The 26,873-nt window shown below is 38.3% G+C and overlaps 2 protein-coding genes and 1 long non-coding RNA gene across 3 annotated transcripts in view; all 3 read right to left on the reverse strand.

The window, feature by feature from the left end:
* LOC139151955 (DBH-like monooxygenase protein 1 homolog) overlaps nucleotides 1-2,427 on the reverse strand; it is a 28,425-nt gene extending 25,998 nt beyond the window's left edge. Inside the window, exons 1-2 of the mRNA XM_070725017.1 lie at nucleotides 2,082-2,427; nucleotides 128-277 (exon numbers count right to left, since the gene is read on the reverse strand). Coding sequence (XP_070581118.1) covers nucleotides 128-277; nucleotides 2,082-2,372 — 441 coding nt within the window. The 5' untranslated portion in view covers nucleotides 2,373-2,427. The remainder of the gene's footprint in view (nucleotides 1-127; nucleotides 278-2,081) is intronic.
* A 3,657-nt stretch (nucleotides 2,428-6,084) lies between these two features.
* LOC139151954 (DBH-like monooxygenase protein 1 homolog) lies at nucleotides 6,085-25,192 on the reverse strand. The gene is made up of 12 exons (XM_070725015.1): nucleotides 24,763-25,192; nucleotides 18,928-19,077; nucleotides 18,161-18,346; nucleotides 15,612-15,698; nucleotides 15,121-15,303; nucleotides 13,241-13,343; nucleotides 12,415-12,581; nucleotides 10,681-10,878; nucleotides 10,052-10,111; nucleotides 9,081-9,214; nucleotides 8,282-8,474; nucleotides 6,085-7,117 (listed from the first exon to the last, which is right to left on the reverse strand). Exons 1-12 carry the CDS (start codon nucleotides 25,051-25,053, stop codon nucleotides 6,899-6,901), a joined length of 1,971 nt encoding a protein of 656 aa, XP_070581116.1. The 5' UTR covers nucleotides 25,054-25,192; the 3' UTR covers nucleotides 6,085-6,898.
* On the reverse strand, nucleotides 16,691-17,664 carry LOC139152396 (uncharacterized). Its single transcript, XR_011556625.1, has 2 exons — nucleotides 17,595-17,664; nucleotides 16,691-16,971 (listed from the first exon to the last, which is right to left on the reverse strand). It is a non-coding gene; the product is annotated as an uncharacterized lncRNA (long non-coding RNA).
* Nucleotides 25,193-26,873: the final 1,681 nt, after the last annotated feature.

Below are 26,873 nucleotides of genomic sequence, written 5' to 3' on the forward strand. Positions count from 1 at the left end.
TAGCTGTTTAAGGTTATTTTTCTTGTAGTCATCTGGCTATTACGGTTACAAAAATAATGTTTTCTTTTTAGTTTATGACCTGGAACTTTTTTGTGTTAAACAAGAGCAAAACATTACCTAGCCTTACCGAAATTATCCAGTCATATCCGTCGTCACATGTGTCCAACTTTCTTTCAAATTTGAGTATGGTAAATCCGTCTACTTGTGTTCCATGCAACAACCTGTAGTCTTGTGTCTCATCGATAATAGGCTCCCCATAATGCACTGCGTGTCGATCCTAATGACAGAATCCAGTCATTTGTTCAAAGCATGTACATAAGTTAAGATTAGGTTTCTCTCACAGTTTTGAACTGAGAGTTGACTGTTGACTGTCTAAACATGCAACATTACGCAACTAATATATCAAAGAAATACTTGTTCACGGTGACGCTGTAGCTAGTTTGCATGCCACGTCGAATATATACATTGGAAAAGAAACTTTCATTCTTATTTTGGAAGCCCTATTCGTATTTTTCGTTGGTTTGCAGAGAAACGAAATATGCCTTCCATTTTTTTCTATTAACCTCTTTTCAGAGATTGCGTTTCTCAATCCGTTTCTTTACTTAATACTCAGTTTCATTGGACATGACCGTATGGTTAACCACTCTTGCGTAACCGTGAGTTGACAGACGTCCAGTGACCAATGTATGAAAAGGGCTGCGACCTTGTTCCAAAGGCAAGTGCGCTGATCTTTCACCGACATCTTCATCGATCTTTTGTCACGCAGATGTTACACAGAATAAAGACAGCATAACTCTTCAAGGCGTATGTGTCTCTGACATGTTTTGTCGTAGGTATTCTTGAGAGTTTTGTGAGCCGATATGTACTTGTTTCGATAAGTATGGGTCTGCATTCCTCTGCGATGGTAACATTTTGCTTTACGTTTATTTATGAGAGCGTTTTCGCCAAAGCGGCGGCAGTCAATGCTTCTGGTATAGCTCCGAATCACCTGCTCATGACACCAAATTTAAATATCAATCAGGGACCGGACCGACCGACCTGTTTGTGTTGTTGCTTTGAAAGTGATGAGTAGGAAAGCCTTCCAAGGCGCTGTTCAATTGACAATAACGTGCAAAGAAACATGTGACCAAAACTGAGGGAAAGTAAAATTAGATAAGACCATGAAATATACTTGCAAAAAATCTAGTTCTTAAAAGATCTACTTTGACAGGTGATTAAATTACAACAAGTGCCTGTTACGGTCAAATTTCTAACACCTGTCGCGTTATTGTATCACATGCCAACTTATCCTTTCATTTGATTGTCTACTAGTTTGTTAGATTCTTTCGTAGTAACCACCTTCTTAAGACAAGTAAATGACCAACCACAACATTGAAAGAAGCTTCGAGACTGTGTTTTTTTCATTGCCAAAACTACCGAACGGTTTACATAAACTCTGGAGAACACTGTATCAATCAGCCTTGGTCTCTCACGTATATTTTCTTGCTTTTCAAAGTGGATATTGACACAAAAAAAACGTGAATTTCCGATTTTAAATTCCATTATATCTTTTACACAAACCATGATCTCTACAGAAGGAGTGTAGACTGGCTGTCCCTTTGCTCTCTGTTATAACAATAGCGAAACACTGAACTGTTTAGTTTATTCATGTAAATTCTATAACTTTTTCTTGGGCGACTTTTAATTTCTGCCAGAAGTTTATTTTTCTATAGCCTTCGTGACGTACTTTCTGGGGGACACCTAATTATTTGCAATCATCTCTTACTAATGCAATGAATTGAATAGTAGGAAACCATCACTAGCTGTAAGCTCAATCGATATCACAAGCTAGAGTACGGAATTGCTCAGGAAAAAGACATGTTAGAGACACATTGTTGTAAATGGATTAAAATATTATTAACGATAAAAGATTATTAAGAACTGTACAGTTACACCTTTCTCACAAGCACTGTAACCCCTGTTTACTGTTACCAATAAAAACATATTCAAATACGAAAATACTCTGGATTACACCAACAATAACTTGCAGTAAGTGCTTCTAAGGTTGTGAAAAGAGATCGATTCTGCGGGGAAAGTTTTACCGTGAAACGTTTTCGTCCGTTGTCCGTTACCCATCCAATAACGATATCTGATCCAGGCATACCACCGTTTGGTGAGAAACCAAAACCAACATAGCCAGTCGTTTCCACGTGAACTTCAAATGTGATCTTTACATCATCAAACTTCCAGTACACCTTGTATTTGCCATTTTGATCGAGAAAGGCATGGTGAGTGAAGTCGTCAGATAAAGGATCCAGTGGTGTAGATTCCACTCTAATCGTCCATGTTACAAGGACTATGGACAAAAAAGCGGCTTTCACCAGAAGCGGCATGGTCACCACAACACGCAGCGATCTACTAAGGTGTACTCTCTGTTGTGCAAGCAGCCCTAGCAAACACTTTCAATGGTTTAACCTTCGATTTCTTCGATTGCATTGTCATTCAAACGAGTTTGATCAGTTACGTGAATAAATTACAATACAAAGATCTCATTGTTATATTCATACAAGGCAACAGTTAGATGCTTAATTTGCTTTGACTTCGACACAACACCATTTCGTTACCCGAGTATGAGCATTTTTCAATTGTGATCTCTTGCTTAACAACATTTAACACACACGCGAAACCGCGATTCGGAAAAGATTTACTTGGATATGTTACGAATGTGCCTCGTACGATGACTGCCACATCAGGTGCAGCCAACGGAGCTATTCATCGAAAAAGCTGTTCCAGGAGCAATTTTTGAGGGCAGGGGACATGTTTTTAGGTGGCAGGGGAACAAATTTTAGTTTTTTTTGTAGGGCAGGGCAGGGCAGGTATCGGTTGATTGTCCTGGGGATAGGGCTTGGCGAAAAACGAGGAGAGGGTTACTTTTAAAACGGGGACAGGGGAAGTTGGTGTTTCCGGGGTGTACTTATAACTTTTAAAGATATCTAGACTACTTAGCCTATCGCGATTGACCTCACATCTCACTGTATGTACTGTTCGTAATGGCCCGCTGCTAGCTGTTATCAGTCTGCTTTGCAAGGGCAGGGGATATCGGAAAGTTTTTTTCGCCACGGGGCAGGGGAGCTTCAAAAATTCACAGTGGGGAGGGGAAACAGGCAATAATAAGTGGGGAGTGGGTAAAAATGAAGTTTGAGTGCGGGAGGGTAAGTCGAACATTTTTTAGTGGGAGGGCAAATTATGAACAGCTAATTAATTACCCTCTTGACCTAAAATTAGTCAGTTCACATTACTTGTCATGTACAATATATCTTATCATAGTAAGGACCACTTTAAAAGTGCACTGTTCGTCGGCTGCACCTGCCACATCGCCAGCACCGGTCGCTTTATTATATGTACAAGTCATCCTTGCTTTTCATTTCATCGTCCTTCTTTCAATGTGAAAATCCTAACAGGTGAACGACCATGTACACTTAATAGTGTTACATAATCTTCTAGAGGACACCAACGATAACTTAAAGGTGAACTTGAAAGCTATACAGTCTTTAAAAGAAATATTACAGAGGACTGTAAAACGTTTTCGTCCGTTGTCCGTTACCCATCCAATAACGATATCTGATCCAGGCATACCACCGTTTGGTGAGAAACCAAAACCAACATAACCAGTCGTTTCCACGTGAACTTCAAATGTGATCTTTACATCATCAAACTTCCAGTACACCTTGTATTTGCCATTTTGATCGAGAAAGGCATGGTGAGTGAAGTCGTCAGATAAAGGATCCAGTGGTGTAGATTCCACTCTAATCGTCGTTGTTACAAGGACTATGGACAAAAGAGCGGTTTTAAAAAGTATTGACATGGCATGGCGAGCACAATACGCAGCGATCAACTTGGTTTAGTCGCTCTGTCGCGTCGAGTGGTAAAACACTTTCTATGATTTACCACGATTGCTATGCCATTCACAGGAGTTTGATTGTTTAATCAGTTACATCATGCATTTCGCAACCGTGCATTGTTTGTTGCATTTCAAGTCCTTCAGCCCCATTAAGGGATATTACTTACTTAAGAGTATTCACACATGACTAAATGGCAGAGAAATACAAGCATTGGTGGCACTATGGTAACATACTATTACAGACAATAATTACGTATGCATATAACCGCAGACGACGAAAAATACATACCCTAACCACTAAAAGTTTGGAAGAAAAAGCATTCCTTACTCAGTGCGCATCTGTTGAGTTGTCGAACCAATGATTAACCTTTATACACAGAGGAAAGTGTTCGATTTGATATACGCATTAGTTTTCCAAAGTTACAAAAGTTTGAGAGGAAACAATATTCATCCTCAACACCTTACTTACAAATGGTGAAAAAAAATCTGAGCGCAGTCGATGTTGCGTCTTATACTTCATGGCTAGCAGCGGTATAGAACACCGAAAATGTAAACGATTATGACCTTGTTTTTACAATCCAAGAATAGATAGATTTGTCGTTCATATAAAATCTTATTTGTTGTATACGTGCGTCATTTTGGCCTTTTTTGCTAGATTACTTTTCAGAGTTTGATAGTGCTAAATTCTCGAGAGTCTTAAAATACACTTGCTTATTTCCTATTAAGTAATAATTTTTCCGGTCCATATAGACGTATTTTGCGCTGTATGAACGAAGTCAGGACCGCAAAGGTTTTATTATACCTTACGGAATGATGAATGGAGCTTAAAAATATTCTGCTAAATGCGTGCAAAAAGAATAATTGTACAGCCTTTGGGTGATGGGTGTATCCCGTAGCGGATCGATATTCATCATGACGTCATTTGTTTACCTGTAGAACTCGCAAAGAAACGTAGGTGTACCAACAAAGAATCAGACGGTAATCGAGGTGTAAGAAGGAAAACTGTGTACGTGTGATGTAAATTATCGCACTTTGAATCGAACAGACAGCGAGATCCGATCATTGGACAAAAATTTGAAAAGGAATGTGATAACATTTGTATCAATTTCACGATGAAATCACGACGGCTGATCATGACCGGGCTCATGTAGCATGATGATCGCCCTCAAACGAGCTATTATAATCTGTCAGTTCACTTTCTTTTGCTTTCAAACAGGATCGTCAGTAACGCGCTTGCTTTACACAGGATTTCAATAGGAATATCAAGCGATATCACTGGCTTCACTGTCGCCTCTACGATAACAACCAGGAGTGACGTTTTCGAATGTCCTACTGGTTTACTGGTGGAACGTTTGTGGATAGCAACGGGCGTATACATATATTAGATGCTGTTTAGAGGTCTACACTCGATAATGATATTGTTTTTTCTCCCAGTGACGTTTGTGATGCCATTGATAAACTACAGGCTGGTAAAGTTGCTGGCTCTGACTCTAAATTTCAGAAGAGCAATTAATGTATGCTTGCAATTAAGTTTCCATTTCACCCGGTGTGTGTTTTACAGCAATTTTTATGCATAGTATTTGCCCTATAGTCGACTTTCAGATACTGTCTTAGTTCCCATAATAACGGTCAAAAACAACAATATTAATTACAAATTAAAGTTTTATCGTTCGATTGCACAATTGACTGTTGCTTCTACTCTCATGGAATTAATTTTACTTAGAAAGTATATTTGATATTTCTTGAGACGTCACACATACCAGTTTGGGTTCAAATCTGGTCATTCTGTCTTTGTGCTTAAAAGAAGTAGTCAATTACTATAGAAAGCATAGTAGTAATGTCATCGTCACTTTCATGGACACCTCTAAGGCATTTGACAGAGTCAACCATTGAGTTTATTCAAAACGTTAATAGATCGCAAAGTTCCAGTTTACTTCGTCAGATTTCTTCTGGGTTGGTATCGAACTCGATAGATAGTTATTCGCTGTACCTCCAATGGTTTTACTATCTCGAATGGTGTCAAGCAAGGTGGGATCTTGTCACCATAGTTTTTTAATCTATATTGATCGTTTGCGTCTTATGCTGTCTAATTCCAAAACACGTCGTTATATAGGAGGATTTTTCATCAATCGTTTAATGTATGCTGACGCTATTTGTCTTCTGTCAAGAGGACTCAGAAGTTTGTCAATATTTGTATGGTCATATTCATGGTGATACTCATAATATTTTATTTAATACCAAAAAGACCAACTGTATGTTACAACTGTGGGTAACATCTGATTTTTCCATGATTCGTCGCATTGCTTCTGTGTATCTCAATGGAGTTAAATTAGCATTTGTCACACAGTCAATGACACATGTAGGTTTTGTTCTCAACAACCGCTTTCGTGATGATGACGATATTGAGCCACTGATGATACTTTTTATATATCAACTAAAATGCTTATGAGAATATTATCTCTATGTACTTTCGAAGATAAGAGTGTTATTTTCAAAACATATTGTTATCAATTGTATGAAGGTCAAATTTTGGTGAAATATTCTGCTTATATAATGAGGAAATTTAAAGTTGCTCACAATAATGCTGCTCTTATTGGGATATGAAAAACGTAGAAGTGCGAGTTCTATGCTTGTATCTAGCAGAATCGATAACTTTGATGCCTTGCTAAGAAGGCAAATTTATGGTCTAAAACAAAGACTTCTGGGATATAGTAATGAAATTGTACGATGCGTGTATGATTCATCACACTTAAACTATGAAACGGTAAAAATTGAATAAGCTTCTTTTTCTATCGTTAAAACTATGTCTATTTTTCAGCAGATTTGTTTACCTTTATATCGACAATGAGTTCGGCAAAATTCAATGAGTATATACTATCGAAAGATTTAACATGGATACAATGTAATACCAGTATATAAAGTATCAGTGTCGGAAAATCTACCACTATACAAATATAATCATGGTCATTTGATGTGTCGTTTGAATCTAGAAATCGCTATTTCACTGCAGTACATCTCTTACTGTGAAGCGAAAATTAAAGCAGAAGTAAGTAAAAGTGTCATCATTTTCAGTCGATGGAGGGCGCTGCCACCATCTCTTATCACATCCCTGTCGTCGTCGGAGTCAGAGTTACCAAGGTTGCAGAGACGATCTTCCGCAGGACGCCGCTCAGCCTCAAAGGTGACCGATGGAAAGTAAAGGTTTCCGGGAACCCCATCGTCTTCATAGTCGGTATCCTGTAGAAGTGAATGATTAGGACGGGTCGTTTACATAAAAAACTATGACATCTTAAGCACCATCGGATAAACCTACAAAACCTCGGAAAGCATTTCCGAGCAGCATAAATTAGGAAACTGCAAGCTGTTGCGAAAACCTTGCCACTTCATTTCAAACCCATTTGCCGCAGCTACTTGAAAAGGCAACAACACTAGGAGGAATTATTTTCGACATGAAAACTGTTGAGAGCGACTGTTACTCGTGAATGTTTGCTGGTACAACTTAAAGTATCCCTCTCATCAAAGTGAACCATGAAAAGTACTGACATGTAGTACAACTATTAGTAAATGTCTGTCGGGAGTGAAGAATTTTCAATTGGCATCTTATTTGCGAAAGTTATGACACCGAATTATTGCAACGTCAACGTAAATTTCAGACTGTTTTTGTCCGGATATGGGTTCATGTGTCAACTATAACAGTGCCAGCCAAACATAAAGATTGCACCGCCCAACACGATAATGGGCATTTCAACATGCTTTGCTTACAGGTGCATGAAAGTAAAAATAAAAAAACAAAACTATCCACATTTAGGGCCAACAGGACATTACATTTACAAAGTCACTCTCATTTGACATGTTTACGTCAACTTTGTATTCTTCGAGAAATAAGCTGTATTGTCATCATGAAAAATGGTGAAGTACTAGGACAAAGATATACCTTAGCCCCCCTCCCACTTCTTACAGAAAGAATGCAAAGAAAAAGCGGTGAAATAAGAGAGAAAAACATACACTATCACAGATGCTTGACTGAATAAAACTGTGAAATTCTTAGCGCCTATCTGTTAGGGATTGTATATGACGCATTGCACTATATATCGGCGGCATACGCGATAGTTAACTCTAAGAGAGCATTTCATAATTTTCCCGACTACATGCAAAATTAGCAACTTTTAGCATAACATATTGTTTCATTATTGACAAACTCCTAAAATGTTTAGGGTATTTATAACAGGAAAAGATCTTGGCAGCCTCTTTATGGCCGATATCGGAAATACATTCGTGAGTTCGTTCATATATGATGTACTGTTCTACAAAAGGAGCTTCATTATAGTGATTGCGGTCAGTTTATCCCTATTAAAATCTGTGTACTGTGTGATGAGAAAAACCTGTCTGAGGTTTACCTACATTGGTTTCTTGCTCGAGGTCATTGTCAAAAATGTTAGAGGAGCAAGTCTCATACGTCAATCCACTCTGGTACGCCCTCTCGACTGCAGCAATGTTGGTTTCATCTGTCCAGTTCATGTGTTCCAAGTAATCATAGAGGGAGATGTTTGCCAAGTGTTCGGGTTTCTTGATTATGTAGTCGCCATAATATCCACTGTAAAATTGAAACATTCAGTATTTTGATCTTAAAACGGGATAGACCACCAAAGGGCAGTGTCCATAAACAGCTTCTTTGTCTACTCCAAGAGCATAATGACAGACCAACTATACTTGGATTGTCAACAACGTGACGAAGTCAAAGTGTGTACCTTGAATTTATGGTGTTGATGACTTAATTCAGGACCGGACCTGATTTGAATTCTTGAAAATAACCAAAACATACATGTCATGCATGCACGTTGAGTTGACAAATCCAGGATGTATCAACACGCTGCAAGAAGTTAACATGGAAGCGGCAGTTGACATCTGGAATAAAAATACTAAAGGTTGCAATTACTGGACCCTAACTTTTTACAGGTCTAGTTGACAATGTACCAGATAAAGCCAGAAGCAACCTAACTCATTGTCATGTTACAGGTCAAATTAAACTGTCGCACAGCCCCTCGTGCTTTTCTACTTAAAACACCGACTTAGCCAGAGAGGCAAGTGGCATGTAATACGGTTTCCCAACAACCGAATGCTGAATGGCATTAAGTGTCCCGGCAGTGAGTATCCCGAACAATAGTATGTGTATACTTTCGTTGCCGTTGTTGATACTCACCGTACAACTTCCTGTATGCCAACGCTGTGCGCTAGGAATTCAGGAAGTAATAGGCTTTCACAGTAGTAGAAATGTGACCGAGGATATGCATAAAGGAAAGCCAAACACATTTCCTGGTACGTACCAAGGCCACCCTGTCAAAATATGGAAGCATAATTATTCAAAAGCCTTTAATCACGTATGAAATAATTTTTTTCAAAAAAACTCTCCCTCCCCTCCATTTCCCTGTCTGTGAAACGCGAGTGCTTTCCGTTAGTGACTTTCTGTTCAGTAGGATGGTGTCTCATTGTCCTATGTTCCATTTTCGACCGTCAGAGGGAGTGAAATGAACTGGCCGGCCAGAAACTTCTCTCAGCTTCTATCGGCGAAACTGGCGTAACAAGGTATTCAATCAACCTATTTTTTTGATTATGTAACTGATTATACAGTGCGTGTAAATTGAGGCCATACACAAACATATAGTCCTTAAGAAACTTTTCTAATAAACACGATACAACATCAAGTTGGGATTGAAATACATCAGATTGAAGCATACTATGATATATAAACGTTAGTGCGCCCTCACTGTCAGAAATCATATTTTCTGTTCACCTTCACATAACTCTGAGAATGTAGCCAAGCTTTTTTTGCATTTACAGTATTTGACCACAAATCAAGGCCTAGAGCTGAATGGGTGATCTCAATTACTAGGAATTGACTTCGTTTGTTTGTTAAGAAGCTCAATTGTAATCATCATAGAGCATGGTGTCATCATTATCTCAGTGATTATTTCCTTTGTTGCATTCAAACTATTTTTGGAATAAAAAAGCAAAAAATAGTCTTATTAAAATTGGGCTTCCTATTTTGATCAGAATCTACTGAAATTAAAATGAACTGTGTCAGTTTAATACTGGTCAGTACGTTTAGAAGGACATAGACCTTTCTGAAAATTAAGTAAGGAACATAAGCCTACATATTCCGCAAAGACTTACATAAGTTATCGTCTCTCTGTCCTTGGTTTCGTAATCACATTCAACTATAAAGCTATCTCCCTGGAAAAGAAAAGAAAGTAAATGAAACATTATATCGTATGCAAACTACATACTAAGATCATGAAGGGCATAGCATTCACAATCAATTGACAGCATACATACAACGGGTGCCACTTGTCTGACCAAAGTTCAGTAATTGTTGTCATTGATGAGAGTTGTGACGACGACAAAAACGACGACGACGATAATGATGAGGGTATAGTTGTAGTGGTGGCGGTTTGGTTGTGGTGGGGATTGTGCAGATTGTGCCGGTGATCGTTGTAATAATGGCTGTTTTGGAAAGTTTTCTGAAGCATGTAATATTCAGAAAAATTATTGCAAAATTACACGAGTTTACAGTCGCTCATTCGCGAAGACCACACCGTGTTCCCAGTCTGGAACACAGGCGTGAGTTGCTTCTAAATACAAAGAAAGAGAGAAATACTGGTCAGTGTGTCCACTAGCAGACACTGTCCGGAATTCAGTCTTAAGAAGTGAGGACATGGCACTGTATTCTGCACTTGGGGTTTTCGAATGTTTTAGAGATCTCTCTCGATTGATACCAGTGTGTCTCCGCTAGGTCTACTTACGGCTCGTATTGTTACTTCCTCTTTGAAGTGTATGTATTCCTGGTAATTGAAATCGTAGTGTTCGTCCTGGGCAAGCATGGGCAGTTCCACTCCATTACGGATATGACGTACACGAATAGCTCTTCCTGCTAAATGACTGTGCAACAAACTAGCAAAGACGTGAAGTTCAGTTTCATTCATATTGGAATCCGTTAGACCCTGTGATAATGAAACGTTTACAATATCATATGACTATGGTAAAAAAGGCACAATGGAGACACATCGTATAAAATGATTGCAGAAAACTATGTAGATGATAATTGCAGATAAAGGATTGAAGTTTTTAATATAGCCTTGCAGAATTGCAATATTACAAAGAGTGAAGACAAACTGAAGATATTCGATTATGGGTCGACCAAATATAACCGATGTGATCAAACTGTCGATCAGGCTGTGTGTTATTAGTGTGAAATGTACTTCCATGTGGATTTCATCGGTGGTAATAAGTCAAAGTGGTCTATCAAAATTTGGTTTAAGAATAATCAACTGCAGATAATCAATACTGGATATAGTATGGATTAAGCGTCGGGAAGACGTGTGGCCTACGTGTATCATGGGATCATCATGGGATCAGCATTTTATTTACAAACTCTAATGCTGAATGAAGCTAAAGTCTTCATTAACAGCATAACATCTACGATTAACTTTGAGAAAAGCTTTAATGTTGATTTATGTCTTTCAAAGTCGGGGATTCCGAATCAAGACAAAGTTTTGTGCGCACTAGAGTTAGTTACCACATTGAAAAATGTTGACGATAATGGTATTTGTCATGTGACGCATCCATGAAGACTGTCAATCTATGAAAATCTCAATGGCTTTATGAATCAGATAATGTAAACGTACTACAAGCCGTACACGACCACGACATAGATAGAACAAACGTGAAATAGACTAGTACTGCCGACTATTTTCAATCATATCATTTGGTCGATTTCAATTTCAATCCTCAAACACATATATGTCGTTTACATTCATCACCGTATTAAATTTGACCAGCATTTTGCTATATCTGTCGCACGTTAACTTAGTTTATTTATTCTATTTGCCTTCAAAGACATGCCTTTTATCTCGATATATTGATCTATAAAATGAAGCGCTGCCCCCTACTATTGCTTGCAATCAACGAAATATGGATACTTATATAGACACCCCTTCCAAATTAATCGTGTGCCTTCGTTAATTCATTCAGATCACTTAATAAAAGTCAAGTTAACACAGTAGATTTTCGATCAGATTCGAACTCACAAGGAACGGTACCCAGTCACCTATCGCAGACATCACAGTCGAGACTCGTTTTCTCGGAATTCTACGATAATTTGCATGAACAGATATCTTAACTAGCAAACAGAATGATAGACAGACAAGAGTCATTATATCAGTCAACCTGTTGGTCGTGCATATGCGTTGTTCTGATTGGACGACAGCTAATACCAGCCGTGGTAAAACTGTCGTACCAACGCTAATACGAGCCCCGCTACCAGTGATGGGCCCCATGGTGTCTCTGCAGACAGCAAACTGGATCGCATGTGACTACTGAGAGATACAGTTTTATAGTTCCAGTAAAACTCTATCTTTAAGTGGTCAAGTGCACTGCAATTTGAAGTCTGCACACATAAATAAGGACCGGTACAATCGGTATCTTTAATACGTATCACATACTGGTTCGGTTCAAAAACATTCTCAGTTCTTCCTTACCTTCCTAGAGCAGTCTGAAGAGCAATACGAGGACAGAGTAAACTTGTTAACCTTTGGAGGAATGACGACTGCTCGGGAGACATCGGCGCCTAAAATTATCGAGTTTGCATCATGTTCCCGTAAGTGAGAGGTGTACCATACCTTCAAGCCGGAGCTATCTCTGAAAGCTAGAAAATTTGACAAGCGATGAATATATGTCCCCGTAGGCTAACCTTCGCCCGGTATGCATACTCTCGTCAATCCTTGTATAACATCACTGCCCCTGGACAGAAGTGGATGGGTTTTTTAAAAAATTCGATGGAAAAGAATTTGATGGATGAAGGAAATTGAAGATCTTAGAACAAAATGTCAGGATAATAATTGAGATATCTTGTAATGACACGCCTTTCTCAGCAAGACTGCTTAATTTCTCTTGAAAATCACAGACAAACGTGACAGGTCTAACGTTTATTAATAATTATGTTGAATTCGTTGCTTGTTCTTGTACAGAAATTTGTATTTCTTATTTTCTTACACTTCATGGCATACCTTTTCCCATGGTGTCTTTCGCGATTAAAGTATCACTTGTACAATTAGAGAACATGGGGACTCAGCATCTCCTGACAGTTGCAATTACATTAAGAATATTGCACGTCACCCTGTAAACGTTTGCGACCTCGAAAGTGCATTGTGCAACAGTGTCAGTAATTGAGAGATTAGCGCAATGTATTGTGGTTATAGTGGTTGCGATTCTTGTAAAATGCATCAAACGTCAAAGCTGATTAACCTTAAATAAAAGATACAGATAATTCCCATCTTACATATACATTTTGTAAGTCATACTTACTATCTTTATATTCAGGATTGTCGTAGTGCATTTCAAGCATTACGAATGAGAGATCTTCATCGCCTCCGAATGGCAGTCCAGCATTTTCCGGCATATAAAATGGCTGACATGGATAACAACGGAAGATTGGCACAAGAAGGTTAGATCAGATTAGAGAGATTATAGTTGGATTGTAGACTTAATAGAGTCGTCGAATAAAATTACTAGTTTGAACTAAGATACTTAATGTATACGATCCACCTTAAGTTTAGGCCTAAATATTTTGTCTGACTCTCTCAAAAACCATACCTCGACTGTGGTAATATTGGTCAAATACTATCTTTAAATGTTCGTAAGTGGATGATTAAATCATTCCTGTAGAGTCCTGTATGATTTTGACCACAAGACTATATGCTGTTTCTGAGAAATTGTCGAAAACTTTCAGATAGAACAATAGACATTATTGTGTAATTCTCTCTTAACCATATTCTTTATAATAAAATCAGGCACGCTCTTGCTAATGATTAAACAGATACTTCTGTAAAATCAACATTGGTGTGTTACTCAGACTTGCAATTTGATTGAGTTCACGAATTGTATGCCGATAGGGAATGAGCACAAGTAACAGCAGGGGAGGAATAGAAACGGGAGCAACGAAAAACTAAATTTTCAAGCGAAGGCATAAAAAATTCCAGAATATCAAGGGCCTCCAACTTTTTTACTCAATGCAAAGCATACCAATAAATCACACTGAATGAGGTAGAAAAATTCTTTCATAAACCAGTTTTCTGAGGTAATCCAATTAAAAGCTGTTTATATATATATATATATATATATATATATATATATATATATATATATATATATATATATCTCAAAAATCAGACCTCTAGCTCTATTCGCTCGCTCAAAATTAGATATGCGCATAATTAATGAGGTACAATATGTGGCGTCATAAGTTGTCCCATCATACCATATATGAAGGGTGTAGCACTTGTGGTTACTGAGTTATGGACAAATGTGTATATTTGAGGTCAAAAATCACTGAGGTAACGTGACATTTTGTCAAAATATCTTAGATATCTGCGTGAATAGATGGACTCACGGATGGACAAATGGACGGACATGGCCCAATCTATAAGCCCCCAGGACTTCATCCCTGGGGACTAAAAACTGTGTCACTGCATCCTTTTCGCAATATGAATACGATGAGAAACTAAATTTTTATTTTTCTTGGCCTTATATATATGATGGTTCGATAAATAGTTTGTGCTTGCGGAACACTTTACTACTGAATGGTGGCAAAGCGTGGGCATAATAAATGACAGTAATCTTTATTGAATTTAAATGCCAAAATCAATGTTTTGTACACATATGCACTTCTATTCTACATGTTCTAGTGAATTACATTAATATTAATTACAATACATATAATATAAAGATATAGATAGTTTTGTATGGAAAAAGGTTGTTAACAATTGACCCAGGTATCAACCATGTATAGTGAAATGACATTTTGGGTGACAATACAAAATCAAATTTCTTGTATACAAATGCGCTTTCAATCACCACACCCCATTCTAGTAGATTTGCTTAGAATCAGATTATACCTAGTGGCTAATTTCATATGTATGTATAGCTTCTATTCGCTCCCGCTTAGTGTGTGTGTAGTGAATACATACATATGTATATCCATCTACCTATTAGACTAACTGACTTCTCTATTTATTGGTTGTCTTTTTTCCTGGTTTTCTATGTGTGCTTTGTCTTTGTTCCCAAGGTCGAGTAGTCCCGATTACATCTTATCAACAATAAAGGAAGTAATGGATGGACTTTAAATGCCTAATTAGATTCTAATATTAAGCATCATTGAAAGATGAATGACGGAAGAAAATACTTACCCCTCCACCAATAGCCCATCCCATTACTAGAGTGTTACAGCCGTAAAAGTCGGGTGGCATATTTGCTGAATAACACTCAAAGCTATGTCCATGGTATAGAGTCTCATTGACTGAACCCCAACACCGATACACAATAAGATGGTGAACCAATGCCTCGTTTCCAGCTTGTATGATTGGTTCATACTGTAAACATATATGAAATGTGAGTTCTAGGTTGAACGCTTGGCAACATTATGAAATGAGACTTAGACACAAACTAAAGTGCATCGAATTTGTAGCGGAATGATATTCGCCTATCAAAATCCTTGGAAACGAAAGATAAGCGTTACTTTCAAAACAATAATGGACCGGTTTGTTTGTATGTCACACAGTTCATCTCTTCAGTCATTATTTCATTTTCATCTTCATTTCGAGTGCGATCCTTGGCCATGTACAGTCCATTGATTGACTTCTACAATAGACTTATGATCATTAATAAAAAAAATGCTTACCATGACAATATGATGTTTTTTATCCAATTTTGGCAACTGGAAACCCTTGCACATATAGGTGGTATCTTGATGGTGAGGAACATAGACCTGTCGTGGAGAGAAAACCAATAGGAAACTCTGATCGAGTCATGCGCAAGTTCTTTTGCCTTTTGCTAGCGTAGCTGAAGGATGTGGTATTCCTCGTCACAAATGAGGCAAGAAAGCGCGAGAGCGATTTGCTTTCCAAACTATTTTGATATCTTTGCACACTCATGTTGCCTTTATGTGTCGATTTAGTGTTTGTCTTTACATACACAGCACATTTTGATCAGGCATGGTAAAGGTTGGCAAGCCTCAAAATGTTACGACTGCTCTAAGAAAGACCTCACCTACTATAGGTAAGCGGTCGAGTAGGAGGCGGTTTACGGAATTTAACGGTACGTTTGCCAGTAAAACTCCGAGGCCCGCAGGGCCGAGGAGTTTTATGGCAAACTGTACCGTTAAATTCCGTAAACCGCCGACTACGAGTTCGCTTACCGTGTTATATACCACGAATTTGCCGAGTTTTTGAGCCTTGTTTGCACGCCGAAAGTTTTTATTTGTAATTTTAGTGCAGTGCACGTTGAAACTTTGGCAGGCAAACATTGACGCGTTTTGACACCTTGTTGAACGAAAGTATAAAAAAACAACCCATGATTGGATAAAATAAAGTTGACATGTGTTGCTATTGTAGTGCGATGACCGTGGTTGAGCACCTGGTTTGATTTGAATTGTATGAATTTGCTTGATTGGTTGGTTGAATGAAGTGAAAAGGTGTTTGCAGATCGACGTTAGAGTCACGCTTTGCTCATTTGGGTCGAAAATTTTGAGCAGCATACATGCAATTGCCGAGTCGCTCTACGTAGTTCGATATGGCGGATGAAGTACAAACGAAAGCTGTATCCGGTGCACTCCAACTACCAAAGCCAAAGATGGAAAAGAAAGTCCCCTGTCACGCCAGTGCTAACGGCCACAATCGGAAGACCAAGCTACACAGCCACGTCAGAGAAAGGCGCAACAGAAACTGCAAGTACAAAAAAACAATATGTCTAGATCCACAATGACTGTGGTACTGCGTGTTTGCTTGTAGCTAGATTTAACTTTACCAAAGGCGACTGAAATCTCCACATTCAGTGTTTGACAACTGACTTTGAAGTCTTAAATTTCAGCTTCGAATGATCGTGATAACAATAACCCTAACACAGAAGTGATATTTGCAATCAATACCGTTATTTCACGGTGACCTGTAATTGATTTTGAGATGTACAGTCACGCAAAATTAATTCAGTCCGGTGATTCTTTTAAAGTGTCTTTACTCTGTACTTGATGGTGAAATAAATTCCTTCTGGTTAGCTGCAAAATTGTAGCGCTACGGTGAGGCGGTCGGTGATTTTTGGTTTGTGCGACTTCGCTCACCAGTATCGCTACAAGGCCGATGGCCCTGGGGAGTATCATATAAGCGCGTCGTACTCGACCAGGCGTTTTGATGTGGAATGCAACATATTTACTGCATTTGGTCGTACCGATTTATCACTACTGAAGACTAAACAGTATACTGCACTAACTTTGTCATTTATGGGGTTTGGAATTTGTTCAAACACGACGATCGCGTTCCGAAACATTTCTGGGAGCCGTCATTACCAACTTCCGGTAATGGCGGCTCCCACAAACACCGACGCCCCACGCTCAATGTTTTCAGAACGCGATCGTCGTGTTTGAACAAATTCCAAACCCCATAAATGACAAAGTTAGTGCAGTATACTGTTTAGTCTTCAGTAGTGATAAATCGGTACGACCAAATGCAGTAAATATGTTGCATTCCACATCAAAACGCCTGGTCGAATACGACGCGCTTATATGATACTCCCCAGGGCCATCGGCCTTGTAGCGCTACTGGTGAGCGAAGTCGCAAAAACCAAAAATCACCGACCGCCTCACCGTATAGCGCTACAATTTTGCAGCTACCTTCTGGTTAATGTCTCGCATGTTTTTTTTACTCGTCGCCACGTGATTTTCTTTTGTTTAAAAAGTGTCATCTTACAAGTTCTTTTGTTTAAAAAGTGTCCGATTTACTAGTAATCGGACAGTTTTTAACAAAAGAACTGTCCGATTTACTAGTAAATCGGACACTTTTAAACAAAAGAACTTGTAAATCGGACACTTTTTAAACAAAAGAAAGCCAGGTGGTAATAATAAAATATTCGGTTATGGAAATTAGAAAGCATGGTTAGAACAATGGGCACGAGGCGGAGAGTGGTATAACATTATTAAAACACGAACGAACGCAAAAACCGACGCAATGGTCATTAAAAAAAAACAATATTGTAAATTACAATGACACTCATCATGATGAGCCAATTACTGTCTCTTTTAAAACTCCAACTCTGCCACTCAGGGACACAAGAGCAACCAGATATTTGAAGGTAACCACAAACAAATTTAAAAAGTGGAAACTTCAATTTGTACCAAATGCTCATCGGCTATTAGACTCAATTCAGTTTCGACAATAAAGGTTTTAGACAATTACTTACGTCATCGTGCAAAATTTCAAACGACTGAATTTCTGGTATATCTTCCAGTTTTGGAATGTAATTTGCAGGTTTATCAAGAAGGAAAACGCTGCGGGAACCTCTGTTTACACGTCCATGCCATGGTAACGGTTGTCCATCTTCAGGGTCTACTGAATGGTAAGCCCAGATTAATCTCGCTGTGCTTCTCTGAAACGCAATCACGGAAATCACAAAACAATATTTGACCGTCCAATAACCTTCGATGACCATTACTCTGGTGATAACAGCTGGTATTGAAAGGTTAACATTCGGATAACTTTGCTCTGAGAATTGAAGTTTAGATTCTTTGACTGACGTCTTGCTCGTGAGTGCGCGAGAGAATCAGACAGACAGACAGACAGACAGACAGACAGACAGAAAAGGACAGAAAGGGACAGACAGACAGACTTATAGAAGAACAAGAACAAGAACAAGAAGTAGAAGAGGTGGAGAGATGGAGAGGGGTAAGAGAGTGACAGGTGGAGTTAAAGACAGACAGACAGACAGACAGACAGACAGACAGACAGACAGACAGACAGACAGACGGAGGGAGCAAGGGATAGGGAGACAATGTCTAAAGCATGACTGTTTTCATTGCTACATTTTGATTAAGTACTGAAGATTTTAAAAATATCAATATTAGCAGTCTTTGCTTTTTAAGTTACTTGTCTTCGGTAATAACGCGATATTTTGTTTATTATCTCGAAAAATTTGAGCAGTGAAGTTGAAAAAACATGAACTAGTCTCACCGTAATTATCCAGTCATATCCATCATCACATGTGTCCAACTTTCTTTCAAACTTTAGTATTGTAAATCCGTCTACTTGTGTTCCATGCAACAACCTGTAGTCTTGTTTCTCATCAACCCTAGGCTCTCCATAATGCACTGCGTGCCGGTCCTAACAACAGAAGCAAATTATTTTGTTTGGGTGTCAGGACGGGCTGCTGCTAAACTAAGGGAGCTGCCATTATTTACGGCCTGGGGGTCGGAGGAATTTCATTGAAACTTCGAAATTTCGAGTAACCCCCCCCCCCCCCGCTAACCATGATGAATTTGAGTAACCCCCTAACTCAGAAATTTTGAATGACCCCCTTAGAAAAATAGATACCAATACATGGATTTGTCAGCAATGTACAAAAAATACAGCAATAGTAAAGACCTTTCAAAACCTGATGTACCCTGCTAGATTATCATGGGTTGTCTCGCGACTGTTGAAAAAGGTGGAACCAACAAAATTAAATTCAAAATGACAACAAAACACAGATATCCAATTATGTAATATTGTTTAATTTGGATGGGTATCATGACAGGGTGTTCACTAGGATATCTGACTGGGCAGAATTTGAAAGTACAGGGGAGGGGGAAACATGCGAGAGGCTGAGGGGAAAAGTGTGAGAGGGGGCTGTTCCCTATCTTGCATGGACAATTTTAAGAAATTGATGTGTGCAATGGTGCAGGCTGGTGCAATCTGAGAGATGTCTTCACTTTGTTTTTTACGAAGTAAAACTGTTTGAACACCCCAAGGGAGAGAGCACGAGAGGGTGTCCCCTCTGGTATTGATAACTGAGAGAAATTGTGTAAGGTTGCATGCTGAGAGGTGTTTCAATTTATTTTGTACTTGGTAAAATTGTTTGAAAATGGCATTGAACACTGTTATTACATTTTTTGCATGATAAGTGTTTGAGTCACAATATACAACAACCAAATAATGACGATACATTTTGTGAAAAACAGTTCTCAGTTTGCCAGAGATTGAAGACCAAAGAATATGCAGGAATGGAAAATAGGTGATCTTCTTGTGTCATTTCTCAAGCTGCCAGCTTCGAACGACAATCCTGAATATGGTATGGTAAAATGTCAAAATTGTTATTGAACTGAAGTCAATTAAAATATATGTTTCTGTGATAATAAAGGATGAATTCACAACAGTTCAGTTTCGTCCTAGATCCTGTGAAAATTTTGAGAAATTGATGTGTGGAATGGTGCAGTCTGGTGCAATCTGAGAGGTGTTTTCAATTTGTCTTTTACTAGTAAAACTGTTAGAACACCCAAAGGGAGAGAGTACGAGAGGGGTGTCACCCTCTCGCATCGAAAATTTTGAGAAATTGATGTGTGCAATAGTGCAGTCTGAGAGATGTGTTTCAGTTTATTTAGCACAAAAAATTGAGTAATCCCCTGTTCTTCCTCTCCACATTTTGAGCAACCCCCTTGAAGTTTTCAATTTTTGAATGACCCCATCACATTCCTCGGACCAACGGCCGTAAATAATGACCCCTCCCTTAAGCAGGGTTATGTTACGCTGTCCTAATTCTTGGTGTCCTAATTCTTGGTCACATTGGAGGACAAACAATCAAAGAAGATGTTGGTGAAAGGTCTTTGTCCTGGCTTTTTGTGGTTACAAACCCTTAGGTGAGTGGTCACACAGTCACCTTTTGTTCATCACATGATATACGTGTTAGCACGTAATATTTTTCTTGGCATGCAAACTATCTACACAGGACAAGTACATGTATTCCTTTGATACCTTTGTTGCGTACTGTCGCCTGTTTAAGCAGTTAAGGATTTCTAGTGAAAAAACTCTATCCAAAAGTGGATAATTCTGCTTCAAGTAAATCTTCATGACGTTTCTCCGACATGTTTTGTGTTCTCAGTGGTAGCTGTCTGGGTGAATACATACCTATCAGACAAGCACGGTATTTTTATGTGCTGGTAATCTTTTGTGTTTCTTTGTGCGAGTGCCAACACCAAAGTGTCGAATAGGAGTCTAATAAACTTGCAAGAAAGTTTGACTTCTAACTTATGATGAAAGATATATCAAAAGAGAACGAGCCGAAAAAATGTTGTCAGTATTTAATTAACCTTATCTATCTCAAATTACAGCATTTGAGTTTGGAGTTGCAGTGTTTGGCACAGACGGATTTCTTGACTGTAACGTACAAGTTTTTTACTCTGACACACAACATCAAAGGATGTGAAGATTGCTGCACGTTCTCTTATCATGCCAACTGTTTCAAAATAAAAACACTGTAGCAGAGCTTTTACCTCCTGTAGAAGTGACAGTTACAGTATTTTTTTTATTCAGGCGTATGGATTGGCTCAAAATTTCGCAGTCCGTCCTTCCATTGAGGCAGCTCACCCAGTGTGCTACCTCACAATGATCAACCACACCGCGCTCGACCATTTTAACAACAAGGGGAGTTGGCTGCATTGACAAACGCCTCTGGAGGGGGCGGGAGATTCCAAACAAAGTTCTCAGATTTTTTCAAATGCCCCCTAACAAACTCATAATGTATTCAAGCACCCCCCCTTCTGACTTGTAATAATTTTGAAGTTCCCCATCAAAGGAAGGCAAAATATGGCCGATATAGTGCTTCGTCCAAAATATCAAATCATAATACATGGGAGTCTATTGGGCAAACTATTAACTATAAACATTTTTCTCATAAAACAAGCTAAATCTCTACATTTATATGTGTGTGACAATTCATGTAAACGTACTTTGCTTGAAGTGACAGGTAAGAAGTACATGTGTGGATTTCATTGATAATGTTGATTCACTATAAATGGTAGTCTATGAGAAAACTATGAACGCTTATTTTCCAATATAAAACTAGCAATATCTGTTGATCTATAGACTTTTGATAACTTATATAAATGTATTTTATCAGCATGGGTTGTTTACAAATGCACATGTGTAGAAGAAATTTAATTTTTGAAGTTTGCTGAAAATGTTGATCTACTATACATAGAAGTCTATGACAAAACTATGAATAATTTTTCCCAACATAAAACTTGCAATATTTGTGCACATATGAACCCTGAATAATTGACATAATTGTACTTGATTAGAAAAGGGTGGTTACATGTCGTATGTTTACATGAAATTTAATTTTTGAATTTCGCCGAAAATGTTGATCTACTATACATTGTAGTCTATGAGGAAACTATGAATATTATTTTACAATGCAAAACTACCTACATCTATGTTTTTATAGACGTTTGATTGATGATATTAATGTACTTGATTAGACTAAGGTGGTTACAAGTGCATGTGTGTGCAAGAAATTTGATTTTGGAATTTCACCGAGATGTTGATCCATTATACATTGTAGTCTATGAGGAAACTATGAATAAGTTTTTTACAATACAAAACTAGCCAAATCTGTTTTTTATAGATGCTTGATTATTGATATCAATATACTTGATTAGACTGGGGTGGTTACAAGTGCATGTGTGTGCGGGAGAAAATTTATTTTGGAATTTCATTGAAAATGTTGATTCACTATACATTGTAGTCTATGAGGAAACTACGAATTTTTAAGCAATCGTCTCCCAAATTGTTATTCAAAGGTTGTTTGACCTGAAGTTTCCAGTTGTTAGTGATGATACTATGTACTAATCTAAATAATTTGTATTCTGTCAAAGTCCTCAAAAAATGTACATTCAGCGACATGAACATTAGACACTGACCTAGACCTAATGTATTGTCATGGAGAGAATGTTGTCAAATAAGTTATCTTCCAAATTGTTATTGAAAGGTTAAGTTGAAACTTTTAGTCATTATAGAGGACAGCTTGCCACAACAGAGGGGTTGGGTAAGTAGAAATCATGACAACCTAAATATTTTGCCTCAAGGTGGCTGCTTGGATGATCAATAAATAATTTCATATACCCAAAAACTTGCTCCTTAAGCGCGCGCCGAAAATGGAAATGGCATGAAATGAAAGTGCCAGAAGGTATTTGAAAAGGAATTGGATATTGAATAAATTTTCAAGTCCCCCTTTGCAATGTCAATTGTTTTTCAGATTCCCAAGCCGGCATTTTGTAAATTTGTTTAAGTCCCCCTGAAATCTCCCCCTCCCACCCGAGATGTGAATACAGCCTTATTTGTCATTTTTCCATTGGGGATATCGAAATAACTGCAAAATTGCAGCTAGTCTTTATGGAAATGGCCAAAATTACATGTTTATAGAACCCAAAAGCGTAGCTCACGTCGTGCTTCTAAGTTGTTCGTTGTGACCGAGGCTTATCAGTTTTGATCTTATGAACTCAATGTCAACATCGAGTGACACTCATTGTCGACCACTGCAATGCAGTTGTGTTTCTCAGGGTGAGTTACTGAACTGGTCTTGCAAAAAACTGAAATGTTCTTTACTGTCGATGCTGACAATCAAAACGTCTCTCTTCACCGTTCTTATGTATGATCTACGAAACCAATCGCTTTATGACCACCAACGTCTTTGTATTTCGCAAACTATCAATTGCCTGGCATCACTGCAGGTTTCCTTTCAACGGACGTACGTTCTTCCCTGTGTATTGTGCATTCTTTTGATGCATTACTCCAAGGCAATCAATATGAGAAGGTATAATGACGATAAACCGCTGGTCAAACGTCACACAGACATGTTTTCATTTTGGACTTGCTCAGAGACACGCAGAGACATATGCATGGGCTGACCGAGACTGCGAAGTTTTTAGCCAATCATACACCTGAATCTAGAAAACTTACTTGTTCGAGTGGTAAAAGTTGTGCTACAGTGTATTTATTTTGTATGATAAGAGAACGTACGGCAATCGACGCACACCCTTGGATGCTGTGTGTTAGAGTAAAACAACTTGCACGTTACAGTCGAGAGATCCTGTGTACAAAACACTGAAACTCAAAATTCATATGACAAGCGCTGTATCAAAACAATGTGGTGTATAGGGGTCAACATTCCCGTGTGCAATCGTGTCCAAAATCATTAACCGATATCAACGGGAGCGACATTCTGACGCCTTATGGCTATATTTGAAATCCCAAATATAAGAGTTGTAAGGGAGAACTACCATCAAAGAAACATGACTTTGGAACAGGATAAACCTATACCGCCATGATTTGAAAATGAGCTTGAACGCGACACGTGATTACGAGATTCCCTTTTCACCAGTCAAGCTGAAAGATGACGCATGTCCTTAGACCTCCAACATCTCCAGCACCATTACCTGATTTCTCCTAAAATAGCTATATTGTGGGTGGACCAGTCTTACCATAGTTTACAATTAGCACAAGTTCGGTGTCTCGTGATTTTGGCCAGATTACGACTGTGAATGCAACGTAGCAAGTATTTGTCACCTTATTTTATGTTAATGCATAGACCGTAGAGAACTTTCGGTTCTAAATTTGCTTTATCACTTAGATACGACATTATTTTGTTTCTAAACTGTAAGCATCTTTCTTCTGGCATCTATCACGTCACAGCGTTTAATATACTTGCAAAATATTATTTCGGAAAAGAGCTGCTTTGACACGTAACACAACTATGTGTATAATTGTTGTATTTCTTTAAGTAGTTTCTTTATTGCAACCCTTTCCTGTCATTTTATCGTTAACTATTTTTGTAAGTCATCCTTTCAATGTAACTATCTACAAATCGATCAATTACAACGTTGAAAGGAGCTTCGAGACATTGCCTTGTCATTGCCAAAACTACTTAATGGCTTAACGTACATTCTGCAGATCTGAGGACAACCACAATAACTTGGAAGTGTAAGTGTTTATACACCATGCAAACAAGGTAAATTATGCGGGGAAAGTTTTTACCGTGAAACGTTTTCGTCCGCTGTCCGTTACCCATCCGATAATGATATCTGATCCAGGCATACCACCGTTTGGTGAGAAACCAAAACCAACATAGCCAGTCGTTTCCACGTGAACTTCAAATGTGATCTTTACATCATCAAACTTCCAGTACACCTTGTATTTGCCATTTTGATCGAGAAAAGCATGGTGAGTGAAGTCGTCAGATAAAGGATCCAGCGGCGTAGATTCCAGTCTGATCGTCCATATTAGAATTGCTGCTGACAGAAGAGCGGATTTAGCCAGTAATGACATAGCTACCTCAACACGCAGCGATCGATTTGAAGATGTAGCCTCTGTAGTCGCTAGCTAGCAGCCCATACAGGACACTTTCTATGTTTTGTGGCCTTACCATTTTTTTGTTGTCGAGGTGGTATAATAGGGTCAAACAGACAAAGTGTCGCCTTGGAGGCAAATGGGGTCATGATTGACGTCAGTAATGTAATGGTGACTTGTATGAACAAGGTCCTTGGAACCTTTATCTAGGTCACTCTCCCGTCTTCGCTGGTAAGAGTTTCACAAAGGGTCGAGTTATAGGATGAGGCTACATCTGTTTTGAAAATCTGTTTTGAATGAAGGTTTAACTTACTCGTCGGATATAACAGATTCATCTAAGTGGTCGGATACAACATATAGATTGTCAGTTATATCACAATCTTTGACCATGCCACCTATTGTTGTCTCGGTGGTAATTCTTCCACGGACAAATAGGGTAGGTCAATTCCAGGAGGTAAATTGGGTCTTGATACAACATTATTTATATCCTTGTCTGTGATATAATTAATTTGTTAACATAGCAAGCTGTTTAGATCACATCATAATTATCCATCAGTGGAGATCAGCTGTTTAGGAAAATCCGTAGTTGTACTTCGCTTTCGGTTTCTCTCTCCGTCGAAGAACTATTTACTAGGGACAGAATAGAAGACCTTGCAAAATGCGAGAACAGTAAACAAGTTGAATCTTTATCACCAAAATATATAATAACTAACCCAATATGTAATACTAACCCAATATATAATATTAACCGAATATGTAATAACACTTAACCTTATATGTGATAACACTAATTGTGGAATATAATGCCACGTAAAATGCAAAAATACACCAAGAGACCATGACCATGCCCTTTAGTAACAAATAACCCGTCAAAACTTTTGATGAGAGTGAAGACAGTTATAATAATTTGGGTCGGTACACTTTACTAAGAATGCTGAGTAACCATTAGCACGCCTTCAACAAGCAATTACATTTGAAATGATCTTGAGAACCATGTTCAGTAAATTCACAAAATAAAATGCAAACATGTATGGCCATTGTTATCACTCCATAGCATTCACTAAGCAATTAGTTTTTTGTAATAGATAACACGATTTTTACGATTGTTGTATTAACTAATCAACGAAGAATGCAGCAACTACAGCAATCGCAGACTCTGCAACCCAACGTTTGCATATAACATCATTCTCACACCTGAAGAATACTGCTGTTGACCGTTTACTGCAATGTATGGAAATGAATAGAAACTTAACTGCAGTTGTAACTTTAGATGTGTGCATAGGTATCTTCTGCTATACGAAAAAATTTAGGCACCATTTAAATGTTCAATCATGGAAAGGTATCCTCTCATAATACTTAGTGACAGGCACGTTTTGGTGATAAGATTGTGTTAAGTATCACAAATTGATCAAAACTTACTGAGCCATAAGTAAAACTGACCAACCATATGACAATATCAACTCAATATGTAATAATGCCTTACTCTATATGTAACAACACCCTAATATGTTATAACTCTTACACTAGCCCAATATGTAAAATTGTTGAAATAGAAGAGAATATTGCTGCTCGCATTGTGTGATAAAAATGATTGTTGACATTATCAATAGTAAAACGTTGACATGTCAATTCCCTCCAGCTCCCCAACCCCACCCTCCCACCCGTTCAATCAGTGCTCCTCTTCACGAAATAGTGCAGAACCATACAATGAGCATCTTTGGACTTGGCGTGATATTTTTATATTTGTCCGCAGCAAAAAAAATCTCTGGCCCCCACTGTGCTACGTTCATTGGAATTGT

Source organism: Ptychodera flava, chromosome 15 (genome assembly GCF_041260155.1).
Source record: "Ptychodera flava strain L36383 chromosome 15, AS_Pfla_20210202, whole genome shotgun sequence".
In the NCBI taxonomy this organism is placed as follows: Eukaryota; Metazoa; Hemichordata; class Enteropneusta; family Ptychoderidae; genus Ptychodera; species Ptychodera flava.

Excerpts from the sequence above, each read along its gene's own strand:
- LOC139151954 (XM_070725015.1), bottom strand. The coding sequence starts at position 25,053 with ATGTCATTACTGGCTAAATCCGCTCTTCTGTCAGCAGCAATTCTAATA. Across the intron at positions 15,699-18,160 it reads TTGAAATTTTGCACGATGAC|GTCTATGTTCCTCACCATCA; the intron begins GTAAGTAATTGT and ends TCTCCACGACAG. Across the intron at positions 12,582-13,240 it reads CAATCCTGAATATAAAGATA|CTTTCAGAGATAGCTCCGGC; the intron begins GTAAGTATGACT and ends CAAATTTTCTAG.